This window comes from Amaranthus tricolor, chromosome 1 (assembly GCF_026212465.1).
Source record: "Amaranthus tricolor cultivar Red isolate AtriRed21 chromosome 1, ASM2621246v1, whole genome shotgun sequence".
Taxonomy (NCBI): Eukaryota; Viridiplantae; Streptophyta; class Magnoliopsida; order Caryophyllales; family Amaranthaceae; genus Amaranthus; species Amaranthus tricolor.
The window spans coordinates 4,972,303-4,988,754 of NC_080047.1; the positions used below are offsets into that span (position 1 = coordinate 4,972,303).

Genomic DNA, 16,452 nt, shown 5'->3' on the forward strand with positions numbered 1-16,452 from the left:
ATCATCCTCAGAAGGAGCTTCTACGAATTCATTACTCTCGCTATTAACATCACCCCACGGCTCATTTGTATTTTCCAAGTTAAAAGTATCATCACTTGTGACATGAAATTGAAGTTGATTGGGTTCATTAGAAGGATAAGAGGAAGATGACATAAAGGGATTTTGGCTTTCTTGGGTAGGGAAGGGCGTATGAGAAGGAGCAGAAGAAGTTATATTCATGAATGCATTTGTTTCCACAACATTGATATCTTCATTCCCTAGGGGTACCTCTTCTACATATAACTCTAAAGAAGGAGTAGGGGTAGACCTTGAATACTCCCACATTGTATCTATAGCCTCCTCATCCTCAACCGGAAAAGCTAACAAATCTCCACTCAGATTGTACTTAAAACTTAAATTTAACAGTACTTCTTGTAGTGTCAATGCCAATCTTAGAGCATATAAAATGTTTAAATTCATTCAAATCCATGTATGAATTGCATGCAAACAGTTTACGTCTTCCCCCAACATACTTAACATTGTTAGTAGTTGATCGAATTGAACCATTCCAAAAGCATACAACAGTCACACGAAATGAATCCATTTCTACAACAATACATACAAAATCAACATCACCATCAGGTTCATAAATATATGACCACTATACATTTTAAATTCAACAACAAATTCACGAACAAACTTTTAATTATGAAGATCAAGGTAAATAACAACTAAATTCGACATATTCGTAGATTTTAAGTGTAAATGACCACTATACATGACATACATTTTAAAATCAACACCAAATAAAAAAATTTATAATAAAAACGTACCTCAATTAGCTGTAGATCAACAAGAATTAGTAAATTGCAAGTTTATGAACCTACATTAATGTGAAAGTTGATTAAAATTCAGTAAACCCTAAATTTTCGAAAATGGAAAAAAAACACAAAAAAAGTACCTTAGGTTCATGTAGGAAGATGACAGAACTAATTAGTACAAACTTGAAATTTGATGAGTTTAGTTGAAGGATTGAAGTTGATTTTAATGGTGGAAAGAAGAGGGAGATCTCGTAGGTTGATAGAGGAAAACAAATACGCGTGAAGTGAAATGAGGGAGAAGGAATCTGAAAAATTATAACAGACATAAGTCTCTGTTAGTAACAACGACTTATGGCTTTTATTTATTTACTTATTTTTTTTGGTCTTTCGCTGTTAGTAACAGCGATTTACACCAAGCCTAGGTTTGGATATACGGACGCTTATTTTAGGAATTAAGTTTTCACGAAGCTTATTTTTGGAATTAAGTTGTTAGATAATCTTATTTTATTCAAATTTTCTAATAAAAAGGTGTTGATTATTTTTTTGTTTGATTGTTTTTGAAATCATTCAACTTAGTTATATGCTTATATTGGAGTTTCAATTAAAATTTACCAATCTTTCAAAAGGGTAAATTTTTGTTAAGAAATGTTTTTTGCCTAAAAGTATATTTAGCGTAAACTAAATAGTTAGTATTTCTTTGACAAAAATAGGGAGTTGTATAGATATCTGTAAAAAGTATGCTAAACCATACAGGTGAAGTATATCTTTATTTTTGTTGTCAATGCTCATAAGTCATAATTGATGGTTAAAAAAAGCTAAAATACAATAAATTTAAGTTGCTAATAAGAAAATTATTATTATAAAAACTTTATACAAATATAAAGTTATACATTCAGTGCATGACACGGGTATTATACTAGTATACATTTAAAACACAACCATTAATGCAATGTGAACTTTTGAAATAGAGAAAATTTGAAAAAAATAAGATTTTTTAATAAATTTAATCAAAAAATAAGCTTCGGCAAAACTTTATACCCAAAATAAGCGTCTTTGGCCCCAAAGCTAGGCTCGGTATGTAATCGCTGTTACTAACAGCGAGTATAAAGAAATGGTCAAAATTTTAGTCAAGCTATATATCGTTGTTACTAACAGCGAAATAAGATTTTGACTGGTCAATGGTCAAGTCGCTGTTAATAACAGCGACTTTAGGCTCGTAAAGTTTTGACCGACAATTTTGATAGATTAGCAAGCCTGAAGCAGTTGAGAATATCATTTTACGGATCCATGAATCACTCTGAATACGAGAAGCTACCATCAAAGCTGGTGACAGATGGAATATTTTCGAGCCTTAAACTTAGAGAACTTGGCATGTTTGTATATCCTGGAGATCGATGTTGGACATTGAGTGCTTCAGGTATCACTAAAGAGATCAGTAGCTTAAAGCTGTCTCTGCTCTATTTTTGCTTTCCTAATGTAGATGATCTCGACTATTTTGTGCATGCAAGCCAATCCTGGAAGACAGAACATTGAGTAAATTCAAGTTTATTGTCGGGCATGTCTTCAAGCGCATTGTACCTTTGGTTTCAAATGAAGCGGAACTCTTCCATAACGAAAGTCTGCGATGTTTGAGATTCGTTAATGGGGAAAGCATACCTCCTTCTTTGGTAGAGGTACTAACACGAGCTACTTCTTTTTACTTAGACCATCATCTCAGCATCTGCTATCTATCTCAATTTGGGATTGAATGCTTTAATGGCTTGAAGATCTGCATAATACAAGATTGTCCAGAGCTCGAGGAATTTTAAACTGTCGGGAACAAGGAAGAGAATTTCTTCCTCAGTACAAGCCTAAAGATTAACAGCGACTTGATCATTGACCGGTCAAAGCCTTATTTCGCTGTTAGTAACAACGACATATAGCTTGACTAAAATTTTGACTATTTCTTTATACTCGCCGTTAGTAACAGCAATTACATACCGAGTCTAGCTTTGGGGCCAAAGACGCTTATTTTGGGAATAAAATTTTACCGAAACTTAATTTTTGATTAAAGTTATTAAAAAATTTTATTTTTTTCAATGTTTCTAAAATAGAAGTGAAGAGTAATGATTGTAGTTGATCGTGATTAATATTTAGAACTCCCCCGTTACTTTTGATATTTTCACTTGTTATTTAGGTTGTTTTGATAGATGTTTCCAATAAAAATCTTTCTAACTATATAACATATTTATATAATATAATTTTATTATTTTTTAAATTATATTAATTTTTATTTTTTTTCACTAAATTTATTTTAATAACTTAATAATATTTATGGTCATCATATGTTTTAGTGTATCTACCTAAAAGGATTTAATATTAATATTAAATATTTTAATAACTTCATAATATTTATGGTCATCATTTTTTTTTTACTAAATTTATTTTTACATAATAACTTTATTAATATTAATATATATTTTTCACTAATTTTTATTCTAATATTTTGTAAAAGCTTAGAGTATCTACCTAAAAGGATTTAATATTAATGAAGGTGTTGGGTCACTAATTACTATATATTTCAGTCTAGACGGAAACAATAACTTCAAATCCGTGTATTTTATCCTAATTTTAAAGTCTCAAATCAATAGCATTTTTCTTTGGGCATAAAGTATTAAAATCGTTTGACACGAAAACAATAAAAAATTTATAATGTCTTTTAAGTGTTTAATAATGCCCAAATATAAAATTGTCATAAAAATTTATAAAAAGGCTTAAAGAGATGGATTTCTAGTATATTAGCCTTCAAAAACTTGCAAAATACAGCATGTGGATCACATCACCTTATATTCCACTCCATTCACATCAAATGCATGAATTGAACATACAATTTACATTTACTCTCAAAGAAAGTGGATAATATAATTAGAATGGAAGAGAAAATATGTATTCATGTTCATAAACAAGAATGTAGCACAATAAACAACATATCTATGAATAAAATATATAGCAAATCAAAAATGGTAAGAGTAATTCTAAGATGAGTTTACTCCCTTTATTCCGCTGAGATCTCTAAATTACATATATCAATATAAAATCGTTTAAAATAAAATACATTAATTTCAATAAGATAAAATTTAAGAGTATGCACATTTTCTTAAAAAATAAAGTTTCACTAAAAATCGAGTATATTAAAAATAAATTTTATCTCAATTAAAAAGCAAAATACATTTTTTTAGAAATCATCACAAATTCAATTCTTAGTTATTCTCTCTCGAACTATTCTATAATAAAAAATTGTTGCATATTAAATTACTAACATGTTAATAAAATCCAAAAAAAGTCTAAAATAATGGGAAGGTCTAAAGTAGATGAATTCTCTTGCTTCCGACAGTGGTACCCCACTCGTCAATTTCATTTAATTTTATTTTTAATTATTGAACAACCTAAATAAAAACACAGGATAAATAAAACAAAACCCATCAAAAAAAGGTAAACGTAGTATAAGCAGCTTCAGCTAAATCTCCTCCAACTTCTACAGCTCTTCTGAATCTTTGAATATTCCCAATAATTAGATTCTTGGCTTCCTTTAATGGTGATCTTTCTTTCCTTTTTTTATCTGTCAAGTTTCTTTTATATGTAGATTGCAGGTTTTTTTTATAAGCAATTGAAGTATAAGACTAAGTTATTTTTTAGTGTATTTGTCTAATTGTTTGTAGTTTCGGTGTTGTGGGTTATCTTTCCTTTTCTATCCCACAGAATACCCACAAAAATGATTGTTACAATCTGAATGCAAAGTGAAGAATGTAATTTTGAGAGATTTTATTTATGGGTTTTCATGTTTCTTGAATTTGATGGAAAACTAAACTTGCATTGCTGTGAAATATTGTTTTTCTATGTTATTGAAGTGAATTATGAGTGATGTTTGTGGGTTTTCATGTAATCATTGCTTACATTTGTGGAAGGAAGCTATTATGGTCCTTATGGATGAAGCTTTTGGGGCAATTTTTTTTTCTTGATTGGTTTTCTTTGTGCTTGATTAATACATCCATTCAAAAGATTAATTTCTATTTTACTTTGAAAATGGTATTTGCAGAATCTGTGATTAAGAAGCTATTAATTGGTTGTGCTTTTGACAAATTTTGGTTTGTAGAAGAGGGTTCTTGAACAATTCTGATGGTTTCTTTCAATGATTGATTGTATATGTTCAATGCAAATGATAGTGGTTTAATGATAGGATTGTTAGAGTAGCTAGTAGGTAGTTTTGATGGAGGACAATTATAATGGTGAGGATTTGCTGGGAAATGTGATTAGGCCATCACCATTGAGGACTTTAAAGCCTACATTGTCAGGAAGATCGACCCCTAGGTCTTCTCCTACGTTTCGGAGGTTTCCTTCTTCTCGAACACCTAGACGAGAGGGTAGATCTAGTTGGGGTAAGTTTCAGTGGTTTAGGAATGATCGATTGGTGTACTGGTTACTTCTGATTACTTTGTGGACTTATGGTGGGTTCTACATTCAGTCTAGGTGGGCTCATGAAGATAATAGAGGGAATGAAGTTGGGTTCGGTAGTAATTCCAGGAATGAGGTCTTTGATTCAGCTCAGAATCAGCGTCGTGAATTGAAATCAGATGATGTTTATGTTAACATAACGGATCACCTTAGTCATAGTCTGATAGGAAACGGGAGCAAGTTAAATGGAAGCATAAATCTATCCTTGGCTGAACAAGCAAATGAAAAATTACCTGCTAAAGTGAAACCCCCTCGGCTTTTATCAATGAAAAAGAGGAATAAGAAAGGGAGGCGTGGTTCACAGAGAAAAACACCCCGGAAACAGAGTGTGGAGTATGCTAGAACAAGAAATGAAGATGCACTAGAAGAAGAGATTCCAAGGAGCAATTCTTCCTATCAGATGCTTGTGGGTCCATTTGGATCTACTGAGGACAGAATTCTTGAGTGGAGCCCTGAGAAACGAACAGGAACATGTGATAGAAATGAGCTTTTTGCACGCCTAGTCTGGTCGAGAAACTTTGTGTTGATTTTTCATGAGCTATCAATGACCGGAGCTCCCCTTTCCATGCTTGAGCTTGCGACGGAACTTCTAAGTTGTGGGGCAACAGTTCATGCTGTAGTTCTCAGCAGACGAGGTGGTTTAATGTCCGAACTCACAAAGAGAAGGATCAAGATCATTGATGACAAGGCAGAGCACAGCTTCAAAATTGCCATGAAAGCCGATCTTGTAATCGCTGGATCAGCAGTTTGTGCACAGTGGATAGGTATGACCTCATTTTTCAAAGCCCTGATTCTAACAATTTATATTATTCCTTGTCCAGCGTCTGGATGCCTTTAATGTACCCAAATTTGACTAAAGTGTAGAGTTAGCATCTTATCTACATGAAAAGAGAAATCTAGCTTGTAAGATTCTTTTCCATATATGTTTCCATGAGTACATATAGGCTTTCCCTTTGTTTGTACTTTTTCCTTTCCTTGGAATATTCTCCCTTCTAATTTATTCAATGTGAGATTGTATGAATTCCAAAGCTTCATAATGCCAAATATGAAGATTATATTAACTAGTAATTCTGTTATCATGGATTTTGGTAACAATACAAACTCACTGGTTTTTGGAGCAGTTTTTTAGAATCTAATTAGCGACTTTGGAAAGCTACATGTGGCTGCAATTTGGCACCCTTGCCCTTGATAATTGTGTTAGGTTTGATGCAAAAAGGTTGAGGTTATCATAAGATGTTTTCATAGTGATAGTAATGTGTATTTGTATCCCTCCGAGGCTAGATGTGCTGTGAGCTGCGGAAGATATACTTAGTACAACTCATTCTTGTAAGGACCTAACAAATATAGAAGTGTTTAGCAAACGACTGTTGTATGTTGGCTTTTTAATTGCTTTGTTTGACTTCTGAAGTGTTGGCTTTTTTGTTGGTTTTTAAGCTAGCTGGATAAACCAGCTCTTTCAGGAGACGTTTGATAAAATTAGGTATTAGTTGTTGGTTGTTTATAAGAGAAAAACAGGCCAACAAGTCAAAAGCTAATGAAAAAGGCCAACCAAGTTAGTTTTTATTTATTTATTTTGGCTTGAAAGGTAGCTTTTCAGCTGACTGAAAAGTTATTTGCCAACCACGTTTTTTGGCTTTGCCAACCAAAAAGCGAAAAAACCAAAAGTGATAAGCCAAAAGCCAACCCATAAGCCATTTACCAAAGACTCCCATAGTGCTTAACATGAAAAGGACAATGGCTATACGGGGTGATAGGGGGGTTATGTGAACTCATTTGATTATGTATTCTGGCACATCATTTATTGATCAGAACTAGATAGAACTTAAATTTTCTTCATTGAAAGCTCAAAGCAATATATGTGATGTTTTCTCTGCAGAGCGATATCTTGTTTATTTCAATGCTGGCTCTAATCAGATTGCCTGGTGGATCATGGAGAATCGTCGTGAGTACTTTGATCGATCAAAGTCCATGCTTAACCGAGTAAAAATGCTTGTATTCCTTTCAGAATTACAGTCTAAGCAGTGGCTTGGCTGGGCTAAAGAGGAAAACATTACGTTGACAACCCAAACAGCATTGATTCCACTTTCTGTCAATGATGAATTGGCCTTTGTAGCAGGTATCCCCTGCTCACTTAATACTCCTTTATCAAACCCAGAGAGAATGTTACAGAAACGTCAGCTGCTACGACAAGCTGTGAGGCAGGAGATGGGATTGACTGATGATGATATGCTTGTCATATCTCTCGGTAGCATAAATGCTGCTAAGGGTCAGCTCCTGCTTGTTGAATCAGCATATTTGGCAATTGTAGAAAAAACTTCTCAAAGCAAAGTCATACAAAAGTCTTTACAGGAATCGGATAAAAAGACATCCAAATATGCTAGGAAGTTTCATTTAAGAGGCCTAGTCTCGAAGAAGAACCGTAATATTCGTGCATCCCATAAGGTGAACCGCACGGATCCTGCAAAATCTGATACTTCTCAGAGCATCTCAATTGTCGATGCTAGCCATGAAGTTTCCATAGAGAAACTTAAGATTCTTATTGGTTCAGTTGGATCTAAGAGCAATAAGGTGATGTATGTGAAAGAAATTCTTGACTTTGTGTCAGAACATTCAAACGTGTCCAAATCCATCCTATGGAGTCCGACAACAACACGTGTTGCCTCACTTTATTCGGCTGCAGATGTTTATGTCACCAATTCGCAGGTATACATATAAATATTATCTCCCTACTTGATTCTGCATTTTCATCAGCCCAGTAACAATCTGATTAACGTGTATAATTTGATGTTTTTAATTTATATTGTCTTTTGGTTCGACATTGTATATTATGTTCTTGTTAGAGTATACAACATATCCTGGGGACTCAGCCATTAGCTTAAGCTTTTGGTTGAGTTGGTTCTTTAACATGGTATCAGAGCCAACGTGATAAGAGGTTACGGGTTCAAATCTCAACCACCCCTCATTTAAAGTGGAACATTCAGCGCCTATGCGCATCCACACTTCTAGCCAATGAGCTCTCATGTGAGGAGGCGTATTAAAGTCTATATCTTGGGGCCTCAACCATTAGCTTAAGCTTTTGGTTTTGGATCTTTGATAGTTCTTGGATGCTATTTTGTTGACATCTATCATGGATTTACTTCCTAAGGTTTTTCGATTTGTCACGGTTTCCAGGCTGAAACCTTTTGTATTATAGTACATGCATAATTCTCCACAAACCGAATTTTACGGAACTTGTCCTGGAGTATGCTAATGCAGTTATGCTATTGATCTATTTAATATAGGGGCTTGGAGAGACTTTTGGAAGAGTGACAATTGAGGCAATGGCGTTTGGTTTACCTGTAAGTCTGACTTATTTCTTCGCATTTAAATTGTTTCCATTTCTCCATTTGCGAGATATTGGTTGATTGCCTAACCTGTTTCATATACTTTAGTTTGCTGATTCCTCCTCTCCCCCTTACCCTTTGTACGTGGCTTTTAATGATGAGGTTTATGTGAACGAAACTTGATCTTTCAAAGTATTAAAGCCTTTCCTAGGATCCTGGAGTAAGTCACTGAGAATTAGTGGCAAATCATAGAATTTTCCCCCAATGAGTGGTCACACTGGAACAAGTGCTTTGCCACAACCAGTTTGCTTCAACGCGGGATTTTGGTTTTGAAATCAAATCATCGCAATGGAGAGTAGCCTGCAAATGATCCTTGAATCATAGTTCTCACATGCTGCGTTGCATTTGTGTAAAAATCTTAATTTTTACATCCAATGTTTTTTTCTACATAGGTAATCTGGTAGTAGTAGAAGTTACTCATCAGGTTCATAAAGTGATGTACACTCTTCTCTGTCTCCGGTGTAGATGTAGGAAAACTCGCATGTGGATAATAAATGGGCACTTTAACAAAACATGCATTTCTCTGTCTTCGATGTAGGACAACCTCGCATGTGGATAATAAGTAGATGTGGGTGGCTTAGTCAATAGTCAATACCCAATACCCATTAAAACAACTCACATCATATGAAACATGCATTTCTAAATTTACTAATTGCTGCACTCATAGTCATAGAACAGATCATGATACATTCTTTGAATTATAATGAGCAGGTTCTTGGAACAGATGCAGGAGGTACAAAAGAAATCGTTGAGCAAAACGTTACAGGTCTACTCCATCCAGTGGGACATCCGGGGACTAAAATCCTGGCTGAAAATCTTCGGTATATGCTGAAAAACCCATCAGCTAGACAGCAAATGGGACAGAGAGGTAGGGAAAAGGTAGAGAGAATGTACTTGAAGCGGCATATGTACAAGTTGTTCTTCGAGGTCTTATTCAAGTGCATGCGAATCAAGTAGAATTTTGGTATCGGAGATTATTATTTCCACTCATTCAATCGTCAATCTGGTATCTCAGATCTTAAGGCAACTGTTTCGACGATATTGGAACACCATTTGTTCTAGGAGACCATCGGGATTCCTGGTAGTTCTCCATTCCTTCTTGCAGAATTATTTGTATTGTTGTATACACTTGATTCTCTCGTAACATTGATACTGTAATCTCTACAACACATTCATAGTATAGAACATTAGATTGTTCTAGTCTTCTCGTGTAGCAATCACAACTTACCTCTTGTGTTCATAACCACAACCGGACAATTGAGGGTGTTTGATGAAATAGTTTACCGGATATTTTTAGCTTGTTTTGCATAAATAGAGGGTTAAATGTTCAAAACATTTAACTCTAATGTTTAGTAAATTAACTGTTTGAAGTAACTTATTGTTATGAAATAAATGTTTTTTCAACAAAATTAGCTGCTCAAAACAGGTGATACAATCAGTTGTTCAAATCAGCCACTCTAAATTCAATTAGTTTCCATCTACTAGCTATTAGTAAGTAAAAGAATGAACAAATATATAAAATAGTATTTGGTTGACGTTGATAAAGAATGTTGATAAAAGAAATGCAAAGAAAGAAGAAAACTAGAGCAAATGGTGTGAGCTTAAAAGATTGGTTGGGAGAATTGAGTCGTTAAAGAACGCATTACTTTACAAGAAATGTTTTAAGTTTGATTCTTAAATGTTTTTTTATTTTTTATTTTTGGAGTTATCATGTTATATAGAAAATGAAACAGTTATATTATTAGGAGATTTCATTAGTCGTTTTTAGTGTCTAATTTTTCTTATATATTTGTTCGTTACTAATTATAATTTAATTAGTGATGGTAGTAATTTGAAAAATCTCTACAATGTTTAGAAACTTGTTAATTCGTAATGTGATTATGAATCGTAACAAGTAACGTAAACTTTGAAGGTAAAACTTGAAAGTGAGCAACTACCCATAACAGTTCGAGAAAATTTTAATTATTACCCAAGCATATTATATAACCATGATGGGAGTAAATTAAATATTTTACACATATACAAGTGATTTTTAAACATGAAGTATAAGTTACATAACTTGTTACATGTATAACAATTTTTACCCAAACCTTAAACTATCTTAGATAAACTTTTCCTACACTATAATAGATCAAATGATGGACAAAAATCACCAAAAAAACAACCCCAACCAGCCATGCTAAAGCTGTCCTACACCCCCTTATAGCCCTTTGTATACTTACATACACAAGCTTTAAACTCTACCCAAGAACCCCTTTTGTTCTACTCAAAGCTTGTGCATCATTACAAGCATGCAAGTCGCAAATATTTGAAGCAAAAACACTCTATTTTCTGAAAAATTATTCAGCCATAAACCCCAACACATTACTCCCAAGTTCACCCATGAACAAACACTAGAATCCTTCAAACTTTCAATAACAAAAACACCTTCTTTTTTCATCAAATCTTCTTCAAAAACCCATCTAAAACTTCTAAAAATTTATTTTTATAAACTCAAATCTCCCATAAAAATAATCTTCATCTTAAGAGCTTTCCACAGACACCAAACTTGAAGAAGTCCACCAAGTATAGAGTAAGTTATGTTTATTTCTTTATTCCACTAGTTTTTGTTAAAACTTGTTCATGTAAAACATTTTTTTTACATGAATCTTTCTATAAACTAAAATCATTATAAAATGAGTATTTTATCTCTAAACTAAGAAAATCATCACTTATAAATCTATAAAAATCGGTCATAATAGAAAGTAAGAAGATGTATTTCCACAAACATATAAATATTGTTACTTGAAGGATTCAAGTAAAATTATGGGACTTAACTAAGTGTGTTGCTTAACATAATAAGTATACTCCAAATATGTTAAAATCATCACAAGTATTAGTCCAACACCTCTAACTAGGGAAAATTAAATGCATGTTAGAAATCCAAAATTATTATTGATTTTTGGATGAATGCAATATGTTTAGTTGAAGAGTTGCAGTTGAGACTTGAAGGGCAAGGACCAGAAGTTAAAACTATTTCTAAGAACGCGTAAGAGCTTACGGAATAATTATATAGGCTTGGAGTCGTGATATGTCACATGGGGTGATTTTTAGAGGATTTAAGAACAAGTTGAGAAAGTTTATGTATAAACTTGTTTTTTAAAAAAAATAAAATTCCCAAAGAGAAGTTCTTAAATCTTGAAAAATGATGTCAAAATGATACATTTGAGTAGGGAATAATTTATTACATGTATTATTATTGTGGGCATCATGCATGTTGATTTTATAAATTATTGTATGTTTAAAGACATTTTTAACACTACTTTGTGAAAGTTATTGTGATGGAAATGATTATATAAATTTGAAAATATTTGAAATTCATTTTAAAAGAGATTTCCAGTAGCTATATGTTAAGAAAATTTCTTGAATACTTTTTGTTGAGATTATTCGTTAAATTGATATTTTAATGGATTTTAAGGTGTTAAATACTCTTATTATAAAACATGGTATTAGATGAACTCTTCATCATCAAAATTGATTAATAAAAACATATTATAATGTCTCCAACAAAATTTGGCTAGAGTATATTTAGTTTCAAATTTTTTTTATGATTTTTGAATAATTGTTAAATCGTTTAACGGTAAATTGTAAAATGGTAAAATATAAAATAATTATCAAAGAAAGACATATGGACTTGAAATTTTTATCACATACTCATATGGACAGTAGGTAAAATTGATAAAATTTTGGGAAGATTTCGTTGACATTTAAGGACGTTAATAATTTTTACTCGGTTATTAATAATCGGTAAGTTTGAAAACGGTAAAATATAAAATAAATACTAAATGACGTTTTTTGGACATGAAAATTTTATGAGACACTTATATAAACAGTAGATACATGTTAAAATATTTATATGGATTTTCGTGACCATATATGGATTTAAATAAATTTTATTCGTTTTATCGGTAAAATAACAATACTCCATCCGTTCTTTTTTAATCTTCCATATTACTATAACGGGTAGTTTCAAAAGTTCTTCCACTTTGGAATACTTTATATTTTTAGAAAGTTTTTATCCCACTTTTACCTCTTAAAACCCCTCTTTTCTTTTAAAGTACCCTTTTTCTTTTATTTATAATTATTTTCTCTCTCATACTTTCAATACAATCATTTCTTCACACTACTATTTAATTAAAATAATACCCACTACAACCTCATACTTCCAATACAATCATTACTTCACACTACTATTTAATTAAAATAATACTCATTACAACCCAAAAATTCTATCTTCCGTAATATACTAATATGTGTGGAAAAACCCAAGGTGGAAGATCAAAAAAGAACGGAGGAAGTATTAATTATTAAAAATACCCCACATGATTTTTAATGGTTATTTAAAATTTTATACCCTTTAAAATAGCTTCTGGAATATGATATAATTTTTATAATATTTTATTCGGACTCAAATAATTTTAAACCTAATTTATTTAATTTATCGATAAAATGTCTATACAAAATAACAAAACATCATACATGACTTTTATAAGTTTAAATGGCCTAATAAACATGTTATATGACTTCTAGAACTTTGGTATAAAATAAATTATTAATTATTTACTAAATTATCAAATTAATAGAAAATGTTTATTTATTAAAAGGTGTAATATTGTTAATTAAATTTAAGTAAAAATAGACCTATATCAAAAATTTATAATTATATTAATAACCTACTGCCTCATAGTATAAAATAAGTTTAAATTAGATGGTTTATAAATTTTGCGGATTTAAGACACCATTTAAATAACGGTAAATACCCAAATTATCGAAAATAATTGTAAGATCGTTATAAATTCACATAACCAATTATAATTTGATGGGACAACCTTAAATTCATTTTAAATAAGGTATTATAATGACTTGATTAATTTGGGCCTTGTTGGAGAATTAATATGTATTTTGTAAATCAATTATCGATTTTATTACTGGCAAAAATAGCTCGTATTTAAGAAAATAGTGTTTTATGAAATCTTCTATCATAATGATTTTATAGACTTATGAATCATATTCTAGTTGTTTTGAATGAATTTCAAAACTCTTTTAAGCTATATTTACTTTAAGAAGGATTGAAACGAAACATTTTAGTGGTTCCTTAAAAAATCGTATTGAACTTTAATCACTTTTTGTTACGATGCATTTTCATACATGCTAGTGAGCCCCAATATAATACAAAGATTATGTTTAATGATATGATTATGCTAGCATGTTTTACCCATGTGGGAAATATTATGATTTGATTTTGCTAAATCGCAAATAAAGTATGTTTTGCTATGTGCAAATAAAAGATGTTTATCACATGGAAAAAGTTAATATTTTTGACTTTCAAAATCTATTAAAATTACAAAATATATATTATATACAAAAAATATTTTAGCCTAAATGGCGGGTACATATGCCACAGCAAATGTTGTGTGCATGATTAAACAGCTCACCAATGCAGAGCGCGTATTATTCACAATACCATTGTGTTACACTTGCCGGACATGTCGTGGACGGTAGACCGACTACCAAACAAGTCACAGGATGACTCACAGAGTACCCATGTAAACTTATGATATGAGTTTGAAATTGATTTGGATCCATTGAGATCTTATGATTTATGATGAAAAATGAGAATTTGAAATGACTATAGAGCCATTGAACTGGATTTGAATGATAATATGATTTATCAAATGAAAAAGCATATTTCAAAATGAATTTACTCAAATAAAAAAAGGTTTTAATAACTTGTTTGACGGACACCAGTGTGTTTATACTCAGCCTTTTGCTGATACTATACTTTGTATGTTTTTTCAATGGTTTTGTATTTAGAGTAAACCCTTATGGCACCTCGACGGAGAATGGATATGCGAGCGGAAGATGAACCCGAGTTGGAGTATGACTCCCCTTTTGTTTAGATCTCTTTATTGTATTTGAGAGACTATTATTTTAGACTTAGACTATTTTAAGGATGTAATTTGAACTTTGGACTTATTTCGATTTGGTTGTAATTTTCCTATATTTTGGACATTTAAGACTTCCGTTATATTGCTTTGGTATGGTTCAAGTATTATACTTGGATATTGGTTTGACCTTTAAGCAACCTCTTAATTATGTTGGTAAAAGTAAACTTCACTTGATTAATACTAAATTCTAATTAGTGTTTGCCTTTATAATTTAAGGCGGTTACAGAAAAAAATAGGATGACAAGGCACGCAATATACAAGATTATTTTGGATAGTTGGCAACATCTTCTAATGAGCATAGTATAGCACCGATCTCGTAGATATAGTATCAACTTGGAAACTAAAATGAAATAAATAAAATAGTAAGAAGTCAAAGTAAAATTTATTAATTGAAATTAAACTAAAAAACAATTGAATTAATATATGGTTAATTGGTTATATATGCTCATTCTTATATATCCAACCTTTTGTTATGTGTAAAAAGTATCAAATAGAAATGAAACCATAATCTTTAAAACATTTAACATTCTCCAATATGTTTCATCATTCTTTGACATTTTCATGCTCCGTGAAGTCTACATCGTAACATCACTAAATGCATATACTAATATTTCATATTTATTTTTTAATTAATCATTTTTAAGTTTATACACGTATCAATTTAAGCATGCGTAAGAAGATCTAAGATTATTTATTTTATTTTGTTTTACTTGAGTACATCATTTTTATACTACAATAATATAAATAAAAATGCATTGTATTAATTACATAATCAATATTATTCTACTTACTACTAATAAGAGATACTATATATTTACATTAATAATAATTGTGGTCAACATCAATATTTATAGTAGAGAATTATTCTAAATTATAATATAAAATACTAGTATAAAAATTCGTGCAATATACAAAATTGTTAGTATAATTATTCAGATCACTATCTTTAAAATTGCTTATAAACTCTAACATATTGTTGAAGCTCAATTTTTTTTCACTACACAACATACACTATAGGTGTATTTCTACATCTTATTTCGATTTAATTTTGCTACATTTGATTCTCTTGTAGATGTAACAGAATATAAAAGATATTATTAGGCTTTGACCATGAACTTAATCTTATAATTAGGTTAATTTATTGACATGGTATTAGAGAAAATGTGCTTCCACTTGTTTTTTCAAGTGAAGCATCTAGCATCAAATATGGATCGGAAATATGTGTTGTATTTACACTTCTAACACAATCTACTTTTGTAAAAAGACGTGATAGAATATTAACATATGGTATCAAAAGCAGCAAGCAACTATTCCAAGAAGTTCGGGAGTGAATTGCGAAAATTTGAAACAAATAAGTATTTTTAACAAAAGAAATAAAAAAAGAAGTTTCAGGTAAACTCAATTTCAAAAATAAGGGTCTTCATATTCGAGCCTAAGGTCAGGTATGTTCGCAATTACTAATAGCGAACAAAAAAATTTGTTAAATTATTTGTTCTCGGTTATTAACTGCAAACAAAAGAAAGACAATATTATAACGTTAGATGAGACAAAAAAGGGAGATCATGTTTGTTCGCAATTAGTAACTGCAAACATGGCCCTTTTTTGGCTCATCTAATGTTATAACATTGTCTCTATTTTGTTCACAATTAATAAATGCGAGCAAACAATTTTGACTTTTTTATCAATTTTTTTGTTCTCTGTTAATAACTGCGAACATATATGACCTTAGGCTCGAACATAAAGATGTTTATTTTTGAAATTAAATTCACCTAAAACTTAAAAAAAAAAATT

General features: G+C 31.2%; 1 protein-coding gene across 1 annotated transcript; it reads left to right on the forward strand.

The window, feature by feature from the left end:
* Window positions 1-4,246: 4,246 nt before the first annotated feature.
* LOC130822659 (uncharacterized) lies at window positions 4,247-9,964 on the forward strand. Its single transcript, XM_057687676.1, has 5 exons — window positions 4,247-4,374; window positions 4,876-6,055; window positions 7,168-7,994; window positions 8,573-8,629; window positions 9,386-9,964. The coding sequence occupies exons 2-5, from the start codon at window positions 5,047-5,049 to the stop codon at window positions 9,629-9,631; spliced, it is 2,139 nt and encodes a 712-aa protein (XP_057543659.1). The 5' UTR covers window positions 4,247-4,374; window positions 4,876-5,046; the 3' UTR covers window positions 9,632-9,964.
* Window positions 9,965-16,452: the final 6,488 nt, after the last annotated feature.

Excerpts from the sequence above, each read along its gene's own strand:
- LOC130822659 (XM_057687676.1), top strand. The coding sequence starts at position 5,047 with ATGGAGGACAATTATAATGGTGAGGATTTGCTGGGAAATGTGATTAGG. Across the intron at positions 7,995-8,572 it reads TTTATGTCACCAATTCGCAG|GGGCTTGGAGAGACTTTTGG; the intron begins GTATACATATAA and ends TATTTAATATAG. Across the intron at positions 8,630-9,385 it reads CAATGGCGTTTGGTTTACCT|GTTCTTGGAACAGATGCAGG; the intron begins GTAAGTCTGACT and ends TATAATGAGCAG.